The sequence below is a fragment of the Hyperolius riggenbachi genome, chromosome 6 (assembly GCF_040937935.1).
Source record: "Hyperolius riggenbachi isolate aHypRig1 chromosome 6, aHypRig1.pri, whole genome shotgun sequence".
Classification (NCBI taxonomy): Eukaryota; Metazoa; Chordata; class Amphibia; order Anura; family Hyperoliidae; genus Hyperolius; species Hyperolius riggenbachi.
Window position 1 is genome coordinate 95,470,412 of NC_090651.1, and position 23,580 is coordinate 95,493,991.

Sequence of the window (23,580 nt, forward strand, 5' to 3'; positions counted from 1 at the left end):
ATATTGGAATGCTTGTAATGCAGACTGCTAGAGATCTTGGGCAAGTCTCCCTAACACTGCTACTGCCTATAGAGCGCGTCCTAGTGGCTGCAGCTCTGGTGCTTTGAGTCCGCAGGAGAAAAGCGCGATATAAATGTTCTGTGTTTGTTTGTTTGTTTGCATGTAGACTACATAATAAACACAGAGCAGTGGGTAAATGTAATTTGATTTTGTGGCTAACAAACCCACTTTATCAAGTGCTGCCATTATATCATTTTATTACAAGTGTTACTATTATGTCCTCCCCATATAAAGTGCTGACATTGTATGCCCTTTGTAACAAAGATAGCCGTTATGGTCTATCTATAAGTGCTGGTTCCATGAATTGAAGCTATTTGTACAGCTCTTTAGAGACAAGGACAGAAACTATAATCTTTTTCCCACTGAATTCAATGGAATTCAACTTAAAGTCTAAAACAAACCTATATTTAGGGAACAAATGAGGTTGAACTGAGACCGCAAAAAAGAGGCTTATTTGACTAACACGAGCCTTAACACCTCAAGACACTGTTGTAATGCACCACTGCTGTTTAATACAGTTTTTACTTCATAAAAGCTCACATGAATACCAGTTCTTCTAAGCAATCATTTCTCTTTAAGATGTGTATGGTATTAAAGCCAGACGCAGCATCAGTCCTGTCAGCTCCACTGGCTGCTCCCCAGATGCCCAATATCTTTTGCTCTCAATTTGTTGCTTTACTTCTTACTTAAAACAGAGTTCAACATAAAAATAGATTCTTTTTATGAATTGTTTGAATTGGTACAAAAGCAACATTCTGGCAAGAATGACAAACTTATCAGGTTTTATGCTCCCTTAAGTGATTTTTCACATATCTTGCTGACAGTCTGACACAGAGCACAAACAAGAGAAGGTGCAGAGCGCCTTAGCTAATTTCACACTGAATTAAAACATGCTGTGGATCGAATCGCGGTGCATAGAATTAGACATAGCTGTTGGAGCTGATACATTTTAGAAGTCTCTATTCACCGGCACTAAAAAAGGCTTTTACTGTAATAAAGAATGTATTTTATTTCTCCTTTTTTTTAATGTGTATAGAGGTCTAGAGAGAATTTTGAGCCACTAAGTTCAGTCTATGCACCATAAGAGCTTACAGTTTACTGTAACACAACGTCACAGTTAAAAGATATCCACAAATATACACATTTTTTCCATAATCAGTACGTTAGGGGTAAGGATCTAAATGCCCTGTGCTGAAATCATTGCAAAAGACGGAAATCAGGATATCAGTAGGGTAGGAGTTTCAGGCCCATCTCTATGACCAGCAAGCAGGGTCATTTTTATGGACAGGCAAACCAGGCAGATACTTAGGGTGACAGGAGAGGGCACCACAGAACTATATTTAGCACACTGTTCTTTAAGGACAATTGCTATTGCATTGAAAAAGGGATGAATGGTAACACCTAAATTGGTATTGCTGATTAACACAACAAAATGAGGCATGAATAGCATAAGAATGATATGACAGGTGCTATTAATGTGCTAATTAAGCCATAATTGTTGTAGATTTGGCCTGATAGTCACAACTCTTAAGGATTTCCAGGGCAATATTCAGACCTGCAAAGACCCAGGATGTACATAAACAGTACAGAGGGGCTAAAGCAATACATTTATCCTGCCATTGTCACTTTACCAACATAGACCTGAAGAAGTGGGAAATACTGCAAAACGCATTGTCCTTGTGTTTTCTGTGAAATAAATTCACAAGACGCTCCTGCACCATGAATGCACAAGGTTTAGTATTCCTGTTTTTCCCTCTAAACCTAGGTGCGTCTAATGGTCCGAAAAATATGGTTAATATGCTCAATGTAGTTTAGTGCATACAACTCACTGTTGGTGTCCTGTAACAAATCAAACCCACTATTGAAACCTAAGACAGAGTTTACGCTCACTCCACTCGTTAACCAATAAAGAGCACCTGAAGTGAGAAGCACATGGAGGCTGCCATACTTATTTATTTTTAAATAATATCAGTTGGCTGACAGTTCCGCAGAGCTGATCATTCTCACCCACCAGCTGCCTATGAAGCCAAACAGTGCCTAGGGCTGGGATGGATGCACTGCCCCTCTCAATTGACACATTAAGTCTTCCCTGCAGTTTTGGCCCATTGAATACATTCTGGACCCATCTCAGTTCTCAGGACTAGCCAGGTTAACTGAAAAAGAAAGAGAAGTAATGCAAAGCCCTTGATTTGGTAGCATAAACCTCCTGATCTCATTTTTCAGGATAGGTCTGGAGCAAAATACTAACAACTTGGGTCACTTCCGCTAACGGCAACTTGTACCATCACTACAATGATTAAGGGCCAGTTCACATGGGGGACTGCTGGCAGCACATTTAGGTGATGCTAAACGCTTCTCTGCAACCAAGCAGAAAAGCGTTTGGCATTGGTTCCCGTCATTCCATTGTTACCTCGCAGTTTGAGCCCCTAGGGATACACGGAACTGCCAAATGCAAACACCACTGAGCATCACCCGCAGCATCTTGGGAATTTCGATTGACAGTATCGTTTCTACAAACGCTGGCAATCGAGGGTAACAGCATTGGGCTGAAATCTCACATTTTCTCAATGTGCGACGCTGTCGATCATAGTGGTAAATGTTTCACACGGCCGCCGGCAGGTGTGCGTGTGAACCATCCCTTAAGCAGACCACCGATAGTTTTCTCAATATTGCCAGGGAGTGCAGAAATAACCATATCCTGTAGTGTCCACTTGGCATAGCCGGTGTCTGATTGTACACTGTACAGGGAGAGGTGTTCTTCCTCCATGTCTGCTCCCACAGTTTCCTTGCGACTATACATGTGCGAGGGAGCAGGTGTCCCTTTTTGCTTTATAGCATATCTCTACAAAAGGTTGCAAATCAGTTTCTGCAAACATTAGCTGTTGAATCTGCTAATAACTCCAGAACACTAGCTACAGCCTGTATGGACATGTATTGAAGCCAAGTAGACTACGGCAAAGGGTATCGTACATTACAACACTGGATAATGGGCCAACTCTTATACTTACCTCTTGGCATTGGTACAAGCAGGTCCAGCATCTTTTGGGAAAGGTTTGGCCAGATGGCCAGTATTTCCATCTGGAGCTCCGAATCCAGTTGTTGCCTATCAGCACCCCCTGAAAAAGTCAAACAATGGAACAGTTAGCTTTATCGCCAAAGGAAAGCAGGTTATAGAAACAGGTTTGTAACATTCAGACATACTTAAATCAGATCACTCAATTCATTATTAAGTCAGTATGGATGTAATAAATAACCAGGAGAAATAAGTTTTATATTTACATCCCCAATATCAGGCCTACTTAGAAAGACTAGTAGAAAGGAATGTGAAGCAGTTGCCTAGAGGAACCAATCAGAATCCTTGTTTTGTTTAAAATAAACCTCAATTCTGCATGACTGCAGGGTGGAGGGTGGGAGATCGTGGCAGCACAGTGTGGTAGGGATGTGGGTAGGGTCTCTACCTCCTTGCACTAGAGCAAGGAGGGGACCTGGTATGAGCAGGGTGGCAGGCACCAGTTTGCGTGCCGTAGTTGCGTCCATATTACAGGCGCGCCAGGACTAGATCTGGCAATGGTGCTCCTAGTGCTCCTAGTGGTGAGCCCAAATAGTGTATGCTGCCAGCATGCTGTGTGTTACTGTGCCAGAACTCACCGCAAAGCACCTAAAGTGAAAGTCCCCTAAGAATATCATTGCATTCCGATTATATTGTCTGTTGCATTGCAACAACTAAGTGTGAAAGGGCCCTATAGCTGCTCTAATCATTCATTGTATGTCTATCAGCCCTTTTATTCAAACACATATTCACTCCTGCTATTTACATCCTTGATCATTATTTCGTCTACTTTAAAGTTGGCCATACACTCGTTAGATTAGCAGCAGATAGATCGTCAGATAGATTTCTGATCTATTTGATGTGTTTAGGAACATTTTTTACTAGGAATAGATTTCCAATAGATTTCAGTTTGAAATCTATTGAAAATCGATCTGATGGCATTTTTTTGCCATCAGATTTCCATTAGGGCCAATGCAAAATTATAAGCAATCTCAACAGATCAACCTAGATTTTCCAGCCTGCCAGATCGATTGAAATCGAACGAAATCGATCAAAATCGGCCGCAAATCGGTCGATTGGTCAATCGATTTGCAATCGGCTGTGTGTATGGGCCCCTTTAGACTTAATTGCTTTAGGTCAATTTAGGCATGCACAGTATTTGTCTTTGGGGTGCCTGTAAGTCTTATAAGTCTTACCTCGAGCTATCTTTATATCCAGTGCTGTCCGGATGAGGGCCATCAGAGTTGATGAGAAATGAACAGTCATATCCTCCGTTACTGGCATATTCATCAGGACCAATCTCTGTACAAAAACACCGGGTGCCCAAGATATGGGATATCGACAAGGGGACCCAAAGCAAACAAGCACACATATGCACATAATCACTACACCATACACAGAACAGGAATGGAGACATCACTCCCCAAACTTCCCTCCATATCTCCAACTCCACCCTATTCCTGTGTTGCTAGAGAGAACAGTAGAAGGAGCGTGCAAGACCTGCCCCGACTACAGCTAATTACCTGTGACAAAGAATATTGCCATTGCCGGACAGGACAAGACAAGGCAAAGGATTAACTGTCCAGAACTAGCAGACTAGACATGGACATTCTGGAGAATAAATTTGTGACTACTCATATCTGTACAGTGTGGAGAGAGCTGAAATTGTTGAAGACACACGTTTGAATAGTAGATAGTAAAAAAAGGTCAGTTGCATAGTTCTGTGAGTGAAACTTATGAGAATCAGTGACGGTAACCACCTACTTTGGGAGCTTCTGATGGAATTAGAAATTAGGTTGCTGAAAAGCCAATTACAAGGTCCAAGTGAGTAGAGCTGAGCTTTACCTGAAGCAAGCTGTAAAAAAGTTAGGTACCTATGTAGAGGGAATGATCTAGATCCCCTAGATCCTTCCCGATTCTCTCCATCTTCTTGTTCCCCTGCTGTCCTCCATTCAAATTTGGCCCATTCGGGACTCCTCCGAGGGCTTCAGAAGCACTTGCGTCCCTGAGTGCTTCCAAAGATGAGCGTATCTGTACTGTACAAGCACAAGCGTGAATTTGTGCATGTGCAGTATGGATCGACTCATTTTTTGGATGTACTCTGAACCATGAATACTTCCAAAGCCTGCCCGAGGTGGGCCAAAGACCTATTCAACCTGCTGGTTAAATAATTTCACTAGGGGAACTGCAAGGGAATGAGGACATGGAGAGAGTACTGGTAAGGCTCTATGGGTTTCAAAGCCTTTACTCTAAATAGGTGAGCATGTAACTTTTTTTTTCCAGCTCGCTTCAGTGTCACGTTAATTCAAAGGGATGTCACTACTGGCTTAAACTAGTATGTATCCTGTGAGAGTAAGAATAGAAGCTTTCTTTACAGACACAATTCTATATCTGTTGAACAATACATAATCACTACCTATGGGGCAAACACCAATGGAGGGCTGGCAGAGAGGCACCCACAATTGTGTTGTGGGGAGGAGTTGGGCCACATATACACAAAAAATATATGGCTTGATTCACAAAACCGTGGTAAGCATAGTGCTATGCGTTTAGCGTGCAATGTAACGCGCGTTAACCGTGCTAAAGCAATGTAAAGATTTACTTCTGCGCGCTAAAGCATCAGAATGTGCGCATTAACGCGTGACAACCTTCGTTAGCGCGTGCACGTAAATCTTTATGCGCACAAACCTTCACGTGCGTTACATTGCTTTAGCATGGTTTTGTGACTCAAGCCCATAGTCTTTTATTAATACATTTTAAGAATACAAAAGCGATCTTGAGTATGGTAAAACAATGCAAAAACTCACAGCTGTTGATAAAGTCCAAAAGGCCTTGATTTATCAACAATATATGATTTTATGTGTCCTGCCCTTTTTACATGCTAATAAATGAAAAGTTATGTTTTATTCTTATATTAGTAGCAGTAGGGTATTCTTATATGTATCTTCTTAGAAATCCCTTGTTGTTATTTATGGATGTTTGACGCCTCAATCAAACCAGACAGGACAGCAATGGTGCTGAAGCACATGGAACCACTTCAGCTCCAATCCACTCCGTGAGACTTCTTCTCCACCCACAACTCCCCACTTCACATCCCAGGAACACCTCATTACTGCCACATCACTTTTCCCGCCCCTCCAACCATCCACGTCACTTGCTAACACCACAACCCCCACTGCTTCATAAACTGTGTAGAGATCAATGGCTGTCACAGCAATACCTCCCTTCCAGTCAGTGGGGAATGGAGAAGTGGTCTGAGTGCCATGTCCCCGCCCAGAAGTCTTCTCATGAAGCCAGGGAACTGTAATGAGCTGTGGTGAAAGCTTTGCAATTATTTTATTGATAAGGTTTGAAAATACCTACTTGGATAAAACTCAGGGGAAAGTTAATAGACTATGGCCCAAAGTGTACACATAGGGCCTGATTCACAAAGCGGTGCAAAGTGTTTGCACGCCAGTGAAAAGCCCCTTATCACGCCTAAACTCACTTCATTAAGCCCTATGGGACTTTGCGCGCGCACGTACGTGCGGAAACTTCGCGCGAGTTACAGCAAAAATCGGTGATAACTCAGTGGTGCAAAGGTTATCACGCCTAAAGTCTTTTAGGCGTGATAACTGGGTTATCACCGCTTTGTGAATCGAGCCCATTGTGTACATAATGCAAGTTGTGCTACTTGCACATTGCCTGTTACGTAGTTTGTGTAAATGTTGGGAAAATTTACATTCTCTTTTTGCTCACAAGTCGTATTAGACTATCACTCCTTATTGTTTAACTGTATCTGTAAAATAACTTTAGGAACCTTAGAAGCACAAATATTACTCAAAATAAGCTGTTCCTGCTTTACCTGGCTTCCATAAAGTTTTCCCACTTAACTTTTTGTAATTTTTGCTTGTTGGGTGCTTAAAAGATGGAAGCAGGAAATTTGGGCGCATGAGGCAGGTGGACAAAAAGGGCGCCGCCATTCACTCCCATAATAAATATCGTTTAATCGGCGCCCAACAGGAAAAAAGGGCGCCGGAGAAAAATAACGTTTTAAAAGCGGCGCCCGGAGACTTTTAATGTTTTATAACTGTTTCTCATGATTACACATTATTTAATGATTTATAATTTTTTAAACATTATTTTTAAACGAAAAACAGTACAATATTTTTTTAAAACATTACTTTTAAACGAAAAACCGTACAATTTTTTTTCTACATTTTTAAACGAAAAACCGCACCATATTTTTTTAAAACGTTATTAATGATTATCACAGGGGGGTCTTAGGTTTAGGCACCACCAGGGGGGTCTTAGGTTTAGGCACCAACAGGGGGGTCTTAGGTTTAGGCACCAACAGGGGGGACTTAGGTTTAGGCACCAACAGGGGGGACTTAGGTTTAGGCACCAACAGGGGGGTCTTAGGTTTAGGCACCAACCAGGGGGGTCTTAGGGTTAGGCACCACCAGGGGGGTCTTAGGTTTAGGCACCAACAGGGGGGTCTTAGGGTTAGGCACCACCAGGGGGGTCTTAGGGTCCAACAGGGGGGTCTAGGGGTTAGGGATAGGTACAGGGAGGGTTCTGTGTGAGAGTAGGGTTAGGTATAGCTTTAGTAAAATTCTTATTAATGTTTTATAAAACGTTATTATAAATTTCAATTTTTAAACAGGTAGGATTAACGTTTTTAAAATTGACGATTTTATACACATTATTTAATGATTTATAACTTTATAAAACATTATTTTTAAACGAAATATAACACAATTTTTTTTAAACGTTATTCATGATTATCTTTTAAAACCCTGCGCCCTTTTTTCCCGGCGCCCTTTTTTAATGTACGCTTAAAAGATTTTATATAGAAAAATAGCTGAGTAGAGATCATTTGTGAGCAATGTTTTTTGAATTAACCCTAAAGACTGACCAGTAACTATGGACAATCTCCACCAAGCTGTATATCCTCTCCATGTGGCTAACCAGAGGCTTTTGAGGTTCAGGCTGTGCTACCACTTGAGTTCCTCACAAAACTGACAGTGAACGGCTAGTGGGCCGCACTTCTGTGCAGTCAGCGATAATCCCAGACAGGTGGATGCGTTCCCCATATAGCCCATGGTGGTAACGCATCTGCTCCGGGCTCCAGGCAGACCATCAGAGGGGACACTATACTGTCTGCTCCCACTGGCCACACGTGGTCCGGCTACAGATGGGAACCAAGCCTTGAAAGTGGCCATAAGGGAGGTACTGCTGCACTTCTTCTGAACACATTTCTTTCAATTAAACATTATGTGTATATATATATATATTCAGTATATAGCTTAAACTATGCAACTGACCTTTATATGTTGTTGTGAGTATAGTGGTAGTCTTTGCCACTATCACTACACAACCCTTTCCCCCTACGTTAGATAAAATGAAAGTAAGTTTCTTTCCACATTACAGAAAATTGGCGATAATTGTCACCATAGTGTGCTGGAAGTGGAGTAAGAGCAATCCTGCCTGTCATCTGTAGAGAAAGGACATTATCCTCTGCACAAGCCGTTCAGAGGACATGTACTTATCTTGTGTTTGAGAGGGAATTTCTAACAAATAAAAACAATGTCTAACCCGTAAGTGAGAATGATGTGTGGATGGCGGGCAATTCTCATTTTATGTCGCTATCATAAAGTGCAAGTTCACCTCTATACCATTGGAAAACAGTAACAATTCACCAGTATTTTGATTGTAGTTTCCGTTATGTATCCTGATTTTTCTCTTTCATCAAGACCTTTCACATTTCTGTATGCTCTGAACCCTCCTAACTTATCTTTTGTTCTATAACTCCTGGGTGACTAATGCACTTCACTTATGCAGACCCTATAGCCTAGTACTTTTCAGCTTTCTAACATCATTATCATCGTATCTGATTCACAATCCCTATACAGTCATGCATCAGCAACATGGCAGGTCCTCAGAAGGTTTCTGCAGTGAACAGAGGGGTACAACTTAAAAAAGGGGTCCGTCTTTATAGTATGGGCAGCTTCTCTACAGACATAGGATCATGAATGATTGGATTAGTTGGGTGCCACTGAGGAATTGCATAAAGCACGCCTTAAAGGGAAGGTCCAAGCAAAATAAAAAAATGAGTTTCACTTACCTGGGGCTTCTACCAGCCCCATGCAGCCATCCTGTGCCCTCGTAGTCACTCACTGCTGCTCCAGTCCCCCGCTGGCAGCTTGCCGACCTCGGAGGTCGGCGGGACGCATTGCGTACATTTTTACGCATTCCCGCTAGTGCAGGAACATTAACACATAAATTTGTTCGCGTTACTGGCTCAATGCGTACATTTTTACTCATTGAACCAGTAATGTGTAAACATGTATGTGTTATGTTCCTGCACTAGCGGGAATGCGTAAAAATGTACGCAATGCGTCCCGCCGACCTCCGAGGTCGGCAAGCTGCCAGCGGGGGACTGGAGCAGCAGTGAGTGACTACGAGGGCACAGGATGGCTGCATGGGGCTGGTAGAAGCCCCAGGTAAGTGATACTCATTTTTTTTATTTTGCTTGGACATTCCCTTTAATTGAGAGGGATACAGAGGCTGCCATATTTATTTACTCCAGGAATATATTTTTTTTACTAACTCCTGATTAATTAACCCAACAGGGTATTCCTGCCTCTCATATTTACCTACAAACATCTCTCAAAGTTGGGGCCACATAAACCCACCATCCTGGTGGAAATACCTGCAGCTACTCTGGCTCTAATTGGAGCTGTCTGGATCATGCTCCTCTCAGAAACTCCCTGCCACACCCTACCTGTGGGCACTTACCCCGAGAACTCGTATGCTGGGGGTGGGGGCCATGGCTTTTGTCCAGTTGGCAGTGAGTGCACCCCCAGAAGCGATTGCACGAGACAATGACATGGGGACCTGGACTGAAGTCACAATGCAACATCATCAGTGGGAATTCAGGGGTCTGTATGAGTGTAAGCGGGTTTCGTGCAAAATGGCCCCCTATAGTGTTAGTTATGACAAGTAAAGGGGGGGGGGGGGATCTTAAAAAAAATAGTGTTGGCTTTAAACTGGAAGTGGAAGCTAGAGGAAGTTATAATCACTTTGCTATGGGGCCCAACTGCACATCTTTATTAGATGGTCAATGAGATGCTACTCATTTTGAGTTGATGCAAATGTTATGTTCCTTTTATACACATGTATGCAGTAAGTGATGATTTTGAGCTGTATAAGGCCTCTTTCACACTACATGCAATTCTGATTTTTTACACAATCCGAATTTTTATTCCGATTAGAAAAAGTACTGCATGCTGCTGCGTTTTTTAATCAGAATCAAAAATTAAATTGTATAAAACATCGGAATTGCATGTAGTGTGCAAGAGGCCTAAATTTGCATTCAATTAACATCAACTCAAAATGTTTGGCACTTTTTTTTTAATTAAGCACAAGCTGTGTTAGAATTAAAGAGAATAAGTCTTGAATAGACATTTACAATACAGTAAATCAGAATCCGAAACTTGTCTGTAAATTTTACTATCTTTCAATAATTGATATTAGTGTTTGTCGGACTCGGACATAATCATTTTCTGTCTGCTGAGCTGTATTACACTAATTCTCCTTTTCTTTACTGTTAAAGGGAACCTAAAGTGAGTGGGATACAGAGGCTGCCATATTTAAACAATGCATATTGCCTGGCTGTCCTGCTGATCCTCTGCATTTTTATAATTTTAGCCATAGACCCTGAACAAGCATGCAGATCAGGTGAAGTCTGACTGGACTAGCTGCATGCTTGTTTCAGGTGTGAGATTCAGACACTACTGCAGCCAAAGAGATCAGCAGGATCGCCAGGCAACTGGTATTGCTTAAAAGGAAATAAATATGGAAGCCTTGCTTTAGGTTCCTTTTAACTTTAAGAAAAACTATACAGTACCATATTTACTTAAACTCAAGGAAAAGTTGGGAATGTATTATTTTCAACAGTAAATTACATTAAATCTTTTTTTTTTTTTCCATTTAAGTACAAAGGTGAATTTACACTTTATGGCTTATTATGGTAGTCACTTAACTTATGCATTATGTCAATGTTATCTTATGTCTCTACTAGCTCCTTCTCGCAGATCTACTTATCTGGAATATATCCCACATCCCTTCTCTGATTTGAGACTGGTTATTTCTACCTTATAAGCCACTTTGTTAGGACATCTCTTTCCAAGGCCTAAAGGTGGTGACATGAGGGTCAGCATGTCGTACATCTCTGTATAATGGATGCGGCCACTGGTTATGGACAGGGGGAGCCAGAGGAGAAGGAAGGGAGTGAAGTGAGAACAATGAAGCCAGCAATGAAGGGACAAAAAGATGCAGCATTTCCAGGGTAGAAAAAAACCAAACCAAATTAAAATAAACACCGAACAGTAAAACACAGAGGAAACAAGAAAGAAAGAGGGGAAACAGAAGAGAAGAGGGAGGGGTTAATAAATGCTTTGACCTCCCCAGAAGCAGATTCAGGTGGGTCTATACTGCACCCATGCGTGTCATTAGACTTTTTCACACCAATTTCCTCTCTTCTGTTTTTAAGATGTCTATTTCTCCATCTTAGTGAAGTTGCAAGCATGTACAGTATAAACTCTAGATACCCGTCTCCAGAGTCCTGAATGCAGCTCCTGGTAGTGCAATCATCTCTTTCATCTATAAAGATAACTGCCTATAAGGAGCCAAGGCTTTTAGGGGAGCCGTGTATCTCTTGTGGTCATGATAAGGAGGTTGCAACTGGCACGATCGGTCATGGGATCGAGATCCCACAGTTGCTTCCTCCTAGCTATGAGGTGTGGCTCCCAGCATGCACCAGTGCAAAGCATGCTCCGGGCTGCAAACAAGGAAAAGTTTTCATGCATTCGCCCTGTTGTTTTCTTGAGCTCATGCCAACTTGCAGATTAGAGTCAACCAGCTGCCCCCGAACACCAGTAACCCTGGATCATCGGAGAGGTTGGATGTGTAGCCTCCATCCACAAAACTAAATGAATCACCAACCCATGATTCATTGAAATGAATTTGCACAAATGGGTCTATAGCAAAGGTCTATAGCAAAGCTCCAAAGGACATTAATGACAGACATGTCGTAACATGGAATCCTCTAACTTATCTACTTTGAGAATTTGCTTTGCTAACTGAAATATGAAGGGTCAGCACACCCAAAACTGATATCGCAGCTATCTGTAGACAGCATAGATGGAAGTCGACAACTAGTTTTCTACAGCTATCCTGTAGTCCCATGGCAAGATCTCCCTATAAGAATTTCCATCTCTGCACCCATCTAGTTCACTATAGTGCAAGAGAAAAGAAAACAACAAAAGAAACTATGTGGATTTTGGAACAGATGGCCCCCAGTATATAAAGGTGGGAGACAGCTGAACATGCTGGAATCAGCTCAGCTTTGAGTGGTCTGACCCATTCTTTCTTCTCACCATACCGCTGTTTCTTGAAGTTGCAGAATATTATGTATTCCTAAGATTTTTGTGACATACTACTGAGTCCCAGGGACTAGTTTGGGTGCAGCTGCTGATTTAGTGGGACGGTTAGGGAGTGAATGTCAATCTGTAAACCTGGAGGCAGCAGCCCGAGGTCCCTTGCATGGTGCAGTAGTGGAGCGGTGGAGGGGAAGGGACAGTTAGGTGAAGGGAAAGGTGGGAAGGTAGAGGTAAGCTATGCCCTTGCAGAAGTGGTAAGGGCTGATAGATTGGGCACCAAACCTTGCATGCCACCCTGTATGGGCAGTTCTCTCCTAGGCCGAGCGGAGGCGAGATGACTCGGACTAATTTGTACATATCCTTATAGGGGATCCTGCCACTGGAAGAGAAGCACAGGCATGTTAATCAGAGCACAGCTCAGTACCTTAAAGCTGGTAAGACTTCCGTGGACAGAGGACAAACCCCCCACAACTTCAATCACTGCACCATGAGAGCCCCTAGGGCAGCAAAAGACCAAACCAATCTCCTGCAAAATGGCTGCAGCTCAAAGTGGAATATGACATTAAGATGGTCAGTAAACCTCAGAAAGGCATTATTCAACCCACAGACCTGAGTATAATAATTTCAATATTAACTTAAAATACTTCATTACTTCAATATTAACTTAAGAATATTTTGAAATGTATTATATTGAATATGTGGATTTTTGCTTATTTTGACATAAAAGTTCTGCATATTAAAAGGATGATACTGAAGTAGAATTAAGTATGAAGACAATTTACCATGCAGCCTTGTCATATTCTGCCCAGATCCGAACAAACTCATCCAGGTGATGGGGACCAAGAATGGAAGAGTCTCTGGTTAAGTACTCAAAGTTATCCATGATGACCGCAACAAACAGGTTTAGCATCTGAAGCACAAACATAGACCTTGTATCAAAGGGAGAGTTCCAGATTATACTGTGTGTGAGGAGCTTGATGTATAAAACAAAAAAAAACTAAATTAATTCACCAATAACCTATTTGAATGATGTCTATAATCTTTAAACTATCTTGGAACCACCAACTTTCCTAGTTTTGAAGACTACCACAAACCATTTAAAAAAGGCATGGAAGCTTAAAAATGTCTTTCCCATGGATGAAATAATTGGCTCCTGGCGAGTCTGGCACAAAACTGTCTGTGATAAGGTCCAGGTTGATGCCAGCTGAATATGGTATAGAACTATCTGTGGTGAAGACTTTTGGGGCCTCTGCTGAATCTGGCATTTCATTGTCTGTGATGAGTTTTGCCCTGAATCTCTTATAGAACAGTCTGTGATGAGGTCTGGATTGCTCACTGTGACATTCTAGGGTGAGGTCTGGGCTGACTCCTATGGAACCTGATACAGAACTATCCATGATAAGGTCTTTGTTAGCTTCTGCTAAATCTGAGAAACATAACTATCTGTGATGAGTATGAGGTCTTTGTTGTCTCTGGTGAATCTGATACAGAACTATCTGGGGTGAGGTCTTTGTTGGTCTCTGCTGCCAAGCAATGCCAAACAAGAGCATGCCTCTGGCCTTTCCTTAGAAATTGCAATAAAGAACTCTCTGGTTGAACTTAATAGATGCTCTGGTTGAACTCAATGGACGTATGTCTTTTTTCAAACCAAATAACTATTTAACTCACTAGTCAACTTAGACTCTGCTATATATATTCAAATTACTATTGTATTTCAGTAACTTAGTAAATAAATAAACCTAAATGTTTTATGTTTTCATACAGATATATGAATACTTTGATACGTAAATTAAAGTGGTCTGAAAGTGGTCTGAAAGCATTTCTACTTTGCTCTAAAAGATTCCTTACAGCTTTAAAGCTACTATGCCAGAAAAAAATTTAAAAGAACATAACTGAAATAGTCAAACACAGCACATTGTCCTGCCATGGAGAGGCTATTCAGCTTAATATCCGCATCCAGACCGGAGATAACAGTTTCTTTGTTTACATTCCAATGTTGTTACATTTGTGGGTAAACAACTGAAAACACTCTCTGAGAAGCTGTCTGCTGCAAGCATACACACAGTTCAGAACAGCTCACTAGAAGATTTTAATATATAATTAAATATGGAATAAAATGCAATGGCAGCTTTCTGGGCAAATTAAACTACAATTTGGAAATGTGTCATTTGTAGACAGACAATATTACTTGTTTACAAAAGCAAATATGATAACTGTATGAGTAATAAGAAGTAGGAAAACACATTTTTATTGAATGTTATGTCGGAGTTTCAGACCACTTTCAACTGAAAGTATAAAATACATCTAGTACAATACAAAACTGGCACATGTAACTAATACCTATATAATAAAAACCTATTTTGCTATGCTCTATTATCTCTTTAGCTAAGTATCTAAAGAATGCTGGCTCGTGGCTGCATATAATATAGTAAAAATAGGTCCATAAATAGCTTCACCATAATCTACTTCTGAGTGCTTAATACAATAAGCCTGTCAAGAGTTTTATAGACAGTTACAAAGTGAAATTGATATAATAACATTACCATTATCACACATTTACACATGTCATTGGTTAAGAACTAGGTATGTTGAAATGGATACAGTTTTACATTCATGCACATAAAACTTGAATAGAATTCCAGGTAAAATGCTATTTTTACTAGAAAGCTTTCAAATGAACCTTGGTAGCCTTTATATCTGATATAAGCTTTCTTTTATGCTGCTCAATGAATGCCAGATTGATTCAGAGAATAGCCTTTTTAATCTTTCAGGGTAGAAGGTGGTCAGAACATGTTTCATTGATTCATGTACTAATATCTGCAGGCCTACTGCAAGTGTGTCCACTGATATGACAGTTTTAAAAAGGATCCACATGTAGAGGCCCACTGGGATAGGGAGATATAGTCCCTCATGGATGGCTAATGCAAGAGGCAGGGACTTGTCTAGTAGGAGTAATGACCAAATTAGAGTAGATGTGGTCAGCAAAATAAAAAACAAGACTGCATCTACTGATTCTGGGCAACTTAGTCGATCAGCAGATGCTCTCCTGTATTGTGGGTCATGTGTCCTAGGCTAGGCTTTCTGCTTACAGTCCTCCTAATGGGAATCCTTACCAGGTATTCCGCGCATTATAGGGAAAATGCAGCTGTGGTTTAGAGGTTGGAGTCAAAGAACTGTATCCAGTATTAGATCCTACAATACGGTTAGCATGCACTGTCTACCTTTCCAAGTTGCTTGTCTGGGACTATGTCTGGTGTTGACACTTTAGTCTAGGTTTGACGCAAACAGCTCATTTTCGCGTATAGACATTCTGAATATTGAATGTATTCCCAGGACACAAACATTTAAAATTGGACATTTGGCTATTCAGAATGTCTATGCAGGACATGCAAATGTTAAGGTTGCACCAAAAACTTGATCACCAACACTATCTAAGTGTAGTTTCACCTACCGCAAAAAATCTTGGTGACCCTGATTCCCCATAACTTGACAGGGTACCCTGTAACACTGGAATATATTAGAAATGTATGGGTATTTTTGGCTTATATCATTGACCTAAATATCAGATTTCCCCTTTATTCTATGTTCTATGTCTTTAAAGGAAACCCGAGGTGACATGTGACATGTGACATGATGAGATAGACATGTGCATGTACACTGCCTAACACACAAATAACTATGCTATGTTCCTTTTTTTATTTCTCCGCCTGAAAGAGTTAAACATCAGGTATGTAAGTGGCAGTTCCTGTCTGAGTCAGGACTGGGTCAGACTACAGTGTGTCCCTCACTGATAACAAATTAAAACTATAAAACACTTTCCTAGCAAAAATGGCTTCTGGAAGCAGGAAAGATATAAAAAGTCATAGTTCAAAGATTTTAGCTCTGGCATACTTCAGCGCATGTGTCATTGAGCAAAAACGATAAAACAAGAACAACTTCAAAAGGAACAACGTAAAAAAAAAACTAAGTATAACAATATGATTCAGTATTCATATTTGAAATCTACATTTCATTTGGAATGTAACAGATTGCATACTCATATTAACGTTTTAATTACAACAGGAACTACTAGATGGGTTTGTCACAATTTGCCATTCACCTTATTAGACATACATGGAAGAAAGTGAGGCCCTGTGCACACCAAAACCGCTAGCAGATCCACAAAACACTAGCGGTTTTTGGAGCAGATTTCAGAGTGATTCTAGGCATGTTTAGAGTCGTTTTCTAAACATACCTAGCGGTTTTGGGTGCGTTTTTGTATAGCAGATTACAAATATTGTTACAGTAAAAGCTGTTACTGAACAGCTTCTGTAACAAAAACGCCTGGCAAACTGCTCTGATGTAGTGCTTTTCAGAGCGTTTTGCGTTTTCCCTATTCTTTACATTGAGGCAGAAACGCTTCTGCAATCCGCCAACGTGCAGCAGGAGGCATGTTTGCGGTTTGCTACAAACCTCAAACAGCCGGTGTGCACCATCCCATTGAAATACATTAGCCAAGCAGTTTTACAGGCGGATGCGGCCGGCGGATCGCATTCAAAACCGCTCGGTGTGCACTGGGCCTAACAAGGGTTTCTGCACTGTGCATATGACTAGGCATGCAGGAAAATGGAAATTTGTGAGTGGTTTGTACTCCAAGCAGAGCATTGTTTGCAATGGCTGCAAATAAGTGCAATAGGAGCCTACTGCAAGTTTTTTAAATCGATAGAAAGCTGCAAAACGACAAAATGTAACGTAAAGGATACCTTAGTCCTTATTAAAATCTAAAAATGACGCCCTGTGTGTATGTGGGGAGGTGTAGGCTTACCACACCTCCCATGGCCCGTCGTCTGCCTCCATTCACCCGCTATGCCTCCCGTTCTCCTCTTCCTGGTCGGCGACCTTTCCCCCAGGACCGGATTACCGACCAGGCAACAAAAGCAGTCGCTTGGGGCCCCATTCAGAGTCAAAGGGGCCCCATTAGCACATAAACCAGCCCTTGCCAACCTGTCAGCGGTGGCTGGATGGTATAATGGTTAAAGGGACTCTGAGCAGTGCAGTAACTATGGAAAGATGCATATCATTTTAAAGCTCTCTTTCTCCTCTTTCCAATGATATCTAAACGGCTGCTCTATGCCTTTCAGTTTTCGATATTTTCGCGATTGAAATCGCGGCCACAGGACGACTTTTCTCCAAAGTCAGCGGTGGCTGGATGGTATAATGGTTAAAGGGACTCTGAGCAGTGCAGTAGCTATGGAAAGATTCATATCATTTTAAAGCTCTCTTTTTCTTCTTTCCAATGATATATAAACAGCTGCTCTATGCCTTTTAGTTTTCGATATTTTCGCGATTGAAATCACGGCCACAGGACGACTTTTCTCCAAAGTCAGCGGTGGCTGGATGGTATAATGGTTAAAGGGACTCTGAGCAGTGCAGTAACTATGGAAAGATGCATATCATTTTAAAGCTCTTTTTCTCCTCTTTCCAATGATATATAAACAGCTGCTCTATGCCTTTTAGTTTTTGATATTTTCACAATCGAAATCATGGCCACAGGACGACTTTTCTCCAAAGTTGGCAGCTCGATTTAGCACAATGCAATGAAATATAAGGAACCCAGGGGGATATAATTACAAACCTCATGCTGGTAGGTGTGAGGATGTAATGAATTAGTTGTGGGTATGCTTAAAGGCATATCCACAGGCACTGCTTGGAGTCCCTTTAAGGGCTCTGCCGCTGACACAGGAGACCAGGGTTCGAATCTCAGCTCTGCCTGTTCAGTAAGCCAGCACCTATTCAGTAGGAGACCGTAGGCAAGTCTCTCTAACACTGCTACTGCCTATAGGGCGCGTCCTAGTGGCTGCAGCTCTGGCGCTTTGAGTCCACCAGGAGAAAAGCGCGATATAAATGTTATTTGTCTTGTCAAATGATGCCGTGCGCTGCTGATTGTCTTCAGAGCCAGGCTCTCCTCCTAGGTCCCCCTCCTGCTACTGTGTGCTCTGCCGCTGCCCACTCCACCCTCCCTTCCCACAGAGAACCACAGCTGCAGCAAGAATGATAGCAGCAGATGGCAAACGCTCACTCACCTATCCATGATCCAAGCAATAGAGATCCCGTCATCTGAAACCCATCTGTCTCTTCTACAGTGCAGCCGCTCGCTCTGAACTTCCTGATTCTCAGATCAGACATGAAGTAGAAAGTAGTAATAGTAGTAGTAACAGAGCGGCAGTACTCTAGAGGAGACAGATGGGCTCCGGATGATGGGACCTCTATTGCTTGGATCGCAATAGGTGAATGTGATTCATCTGGTGCTGTCATTCTCCCCCACTGCGGCTGCCTTCTCTGCTGGACTATCGTATTCACTGGGATGGAGGCTGCATGGTGGCTGTCTAGTTTGGGAGGAAATTGGTTGTTCGGTGGTGGGAGTGGTTATGTAATTCTGTCTGGGGAACGGCTTCCGGTTTGGCGGTGTCCAGAGCTTTCTGCTATTGCCAGGCTGGAGATGCAGGGGGAAAGTGCTGCTGCTGTGATATCTGGCGCCCTCTTCACAGGGGTGCACCAGCCCCTGAGTGCAAATGTCCCAGCCATTCATCTCTCACTCTGCATTTTGCCGCTGCTATTCCCTGCATTGTGCACCCACAGAGGAAAGCGTGCTGTTGCCCATAGCAACCAGTAGCTCGGCTGCCCGGTGTGTGCGACATATTGCTGTGCAGCTGCATCTTCTGATTCTATTACGACATGATGGGGGGGCCCAAATCAGTTACTTTGCTTAGGGCCCCATTTAGCCTTAATCCGGCTCTGCTTTCCCCCCAGACATACTGTGCTGCGCATGCGCATAGTGTCCTCTTGGGGTGGCTTGTGACCACGCACGCCTTTAAGATGACATACCTGGCATGCACAAGCCATCCCAAGAGACACCATGTGCATGCTCAGCATAGTAAAAGGTTGCAAACCACTCCAACCAGGAAGAGGGTAACAGGAGGCAATGCGGGCAAATGGAGGCAGACACCGGGCCACTGGAGGTGCATTAAGCCTGTGTGCACCTCCCCACACAAACACAGGGCATCATTTTTAGATTTTAATAAGGACTAAAGTATCCTTTAAAAAAAAAAAAAAACAATTCTAAAAGTTCATGAAACTGGTAAACAACAGTGAAATGTATCTTACAAAAGAGGACATTTATATTCTAGATATATCCGTGACAGAGGTTTGAGTGGTAACTCACCAGAAAGGAACAGAAAAAAATGAAGGACACAAAATAGACATAAGCCAGGTCAGTCCCACAACGCTCGTTCTCGGTATGCCCTGCAGAGCCACTCGTGTCCGGCTCACAGCCTTTATCACCCAGACAAGACAGCATGATCTCCTGCCACGCCTCTCCAGTGGCACTCCTAGCAGGGAAACAGGAAGAGTTCACCGCCATTATAAAACATAGTACTGCAGGCATGTGTGAAGAAGAGAGCCAAACAATCTACCAAACATTCTACTCTCTTCAGAATATCATCACCTTCAATTGCTGGAACGTTCAAAGTTTATGGTTTGTAGCCATAAAGAATTTCTAAAGACAAAATGCAGAGGGCAAAGTGCAATGAGAAGCCAGGGTCGGTGCTTCCATAGGCAAGGGTGGAAATTGACCCAGGGCCCCCAAGCGCTGTGGGGCCCCTGATCCCTCTAAGGTCCATCCGTGCTCCCATCTTCCTCTATCCTTGCTAGCTGCCACTTCTTCGTGACCTGGCATGTGTTATTGCATAATGCCGGGTCATTAGGAAGAGGCAGCCAGCATGGATAGAGGAGGACAGGAGAAGGACAGACCAGCGCGGGGACAGGTGATTTGCCACAGCTCACAACACTGCAACTGCAGGGACCCCTGGGACGACATTGAAGAGGGGGGGGGAGCGGAAGCTGGGTTGGGAGCCGGGGGGGGGGGGGGTTGTAGAAGCCACACAGGTTATTTTGCCCCAAGGCCCCCATGGTTGCGTCACTTGGCCCTGCGAAAAGCAACATATCTCACCTTTTAAACACTCTGTTAACCTGTCACGGACGTCATCTTAAACTGGCTCTTATTGAATTTTTACACCTGAAAGCTACAGTATAAATGACTTTTCACTTACCTCAAAATCTTAGTGGTACCTTTAGCAAAACAAATTGGTTTCAGCACCATTGCTTCGGCGTTGGTACCCAAGTATGACACAGCTAATGGTGGCGCCAAGGCCACTAATAAGCATTATTTCAATTGTGAGGAGCTAATTTTGGTGCCAAAGCATCAGCTGTCATCATTTTGCCACTGATGCTTGCATCCCATGTCTTCGCAGTGATAATGGAAATTTTATATCAGTTAGGTTTATTGGTTAGTGTAAGATTGTGCTTGGGGTGTCTTGGCACCCTATAGAGAAAGACACAGGAGACAAGAAACTGGAGCCCAATAGTGCAGTATGTCAGTTAATGGTGTGTGGAGAAGTAAATTAAAAAGTTACTCACAAAGGAGGGTTGCAAGGGGCAACCGAGCACAGGAAGCAGGTAGAGACTATAAAGCCGCCTCCACTAGGGGTGGTCCTGAAGGGACCTCGATGCGGCCGCTCTCTTAGGAAAAAAGAATGGACAGACATCTACCGTGGTAAACCAACGGGTGTTCTGCCACCACCCCTCGGACTGGAAATATACGAGGTTATACTATGCACAATAGGGGGAAAGAGGCGCCCTGATTTAGACAAAAGCTTTTAAAACCAGTTTAAAAAGGGAAAAAAAATATCGAGGTATCTTACCTCAATGACGAAATCTCTGGAAACTTAAAAAAGATTTTTATTTAAGCACACGCCTGTGCTTAAATAAAAATCTTTTGTAAGTTTACAGAGATTTCGTCATTGAGGTAAGATACCTCGATATTTTTTCCGTTTTTAAACTTGATTTTAAAAGTTTTTGTCTAAATCTTTCCCCCTATTGCGGCTAGTGTAAGGTGCCCTTTGGGAGCATTATTGTTAAGCATAGGGTAGGGGGATGCTAGCTTTAAATGTTAGGGTTAGATAGGTAAGGTTAGGCAGGTAATTGGTTATATTAGAGGAGAGGTTAATGTTAGGCGTTGGGAAGGGGAAAATGTTGGGGGGGGGGGGGGTTAGGTGTCAGGAAGGGTAAACATTGAGGGAGAGGTTCGGGTCAAGCATGGGTGGGGATGAATTTTCTAAGGTAATTGCGTAGGATGAGGCAATCGAGAACAGAGAAACAACTAACAATATTGAAAACTGTAGCACAGACAATCGATTGCTCTGCCTAACACATATGTACAGACCCAATGATATTAGTAGATATTAGTAGATGCTTCAAGGACAACGGAAGTTAGAGGTACATGGAGGATGCCATATTTTTTTCCTTTAAACAATGCCAATTGCCTGGCAGCCCTGCTGATCTATTTGGCTGCAGTAGTGTCTGAATCACACCAGAAACAAGCATGCAGCTAATCTTGTCAGATACGACAAAAAAAAAAGTCAGAAACACCTGGTCTGCTGCATGCTTGTTCAGGGTGTATGGCTAAAAGTATTAGAGGAAGAGAATCAGCAGGCTAGCCAGGCAACTTGTGTTGCTTAAATTAAATAATTATGGCAGCCTCCATATCCCTCTCACAATAGTTGTCCTTTAATGCAGAGCTGACCAAAACACATATCAACATATCAACAAAAAAAACAGTCAAGTAAAAACAAAAAACAAACAAAAAAACCTTTCATTAATGATCTTAAGTTCCCTACTGCCATTGTATACAAGAATGATCACAAATAGCTTTTATTCCATACTCAATGGGCTTGATTCACAAAGCGGTGCTAACCCAGTTAGAGACTTTAGGCGTGATAGCCATTTTTATCATGCCTAAACTCAGTTTAGGCATGATAAGTTTAGGCATGATAAGTTTAGGCATGATAAGTTTAGGCATGATAAGTTTAGGCATGATAAGTTTAGATAAGTTTAGATCGCATGCAAAGTCCCGCACGCAAAGCAGCGCCATTAAACTCTATGCAAAGTGCACCAGACTTTGCTAGCGCAAAACTTTTGATCAGCTGTGCACTGCGGTGCTAACCCAGTTGGTGCTTAAACTTATTACGCCTAAAAACTTATCACACCTAAACTTATCATGCCTAAACTTATCACACCTAAACTTATCACACCTAAACTTATCATACCTAAACAGAGTTTAGGCGTGATAAAGGGCTTTTCACCAGGGTGCTAACTGTTAGCACCGCTTTGTGAATCAGGCCCAATGATTGCTGAAGTGCTGATAAGAGCTGCAACGCCTACAAACATTTATGATCAGAACACACACACTACTTCTAATATCATTATATGCACAGCATGGGCCTGATTCACAAAGCGGTGCTAACAGTTAGCACGCTAGTGAAAAGCCCTTTATCACGCCTAAACTCTGTTTAGGCATGATAAGTTTAGGTGTGATAAGTTTAGGTGTGATAAGTTTAGGCATGATAAGTTTAGGTGTGATAAGTTTTTAGGCGTGATAAGTTTAAGCACCAACCGGGTTAGCACCGCAGTGCACAGCTGATCAAAAGTTTTGCGCTAGCAAAGTCTGGTGCACTTTGCATAGAGTTTAATGGCGCTGCTTTGCGTGCGGGACTTTGCGCGCGATCTAAACTTATCTAAACTTATCATGCCTAAACCTATCACACCTAAACTTATCATGCCTAAACTTATCATGCCTAAACTTATCATGCCTAAACTGAGTTTAGGCATGATAAAAATGGTTATCACGCCTAAAGTCTTTAACTGGGTTATCACCGCTTTGTGAATCGAGCCCCATATCTGTAGAAGCATGGAGTAACAGCCTGTATTGTACATACAGAGGGTGACATGTCAATACCTCAAAAGGGTGGTACACATAATCGAAATATAGTGCATTACTAATCAGGGTCTTATTTTAAGACATTTCAAGCACGATTACGCATAAGTATGCTAACACTTTTAGGGCCTGAACACACTGCTGCGCTTGCGCTGCGCTTTTCAAATCGCATGCGCTTTTTAATCGCAAGGTCTTTTCAAAAATAATGAAAATCGTGAAGATCTGTACACACTGGT

The 23,580-nt window shown here is 42.2% G+C and overlaps 1 protein-coding gene across 3 annotated transcripts in view; it reads right to left on the bottom strand.

Annotated features, from left to right (window-relative positions):
• CACNA1E (calcium voltage-gated channel subunit alpha1 E) overlaps positions 1 to 23,580 on the bottom strand; it is a 396,969-nt gene that overhangs the window by 49,098 nt on the left and 324,291 nt on the right. For all 3 annotated transcript variants that reach the window (XM_068239700.1, XM_068239701.1, XM_068239699.1), the window contains exons 34-38: positions 19,736 to 19,901; positions 13,317 to 13,444; positions 12,817 to 12,913; positions 4,306 to 4,411; positions 3,069 to 3,176 (exon numbers count right to left, since the gene is read on the bottom strand). In XM_068239700.1, coding sequence (XP_068095801.1) covers positions 3,069 to 3,176; positions 4,306 to 4,411; positions 12,817 to 12,913; positions 13,317 to 13,444; positions 19,736 to 19,901 — 605 coding nt within the window. The remainder of the gene's footprint in view (positions 1 to 3,068; positions 3,177 to 4,305; positions 4,412 to 12,816; positions 12,914 to 13,316; positions 13,445 to 19,735; positions 19,902 to 23,580) is intronic.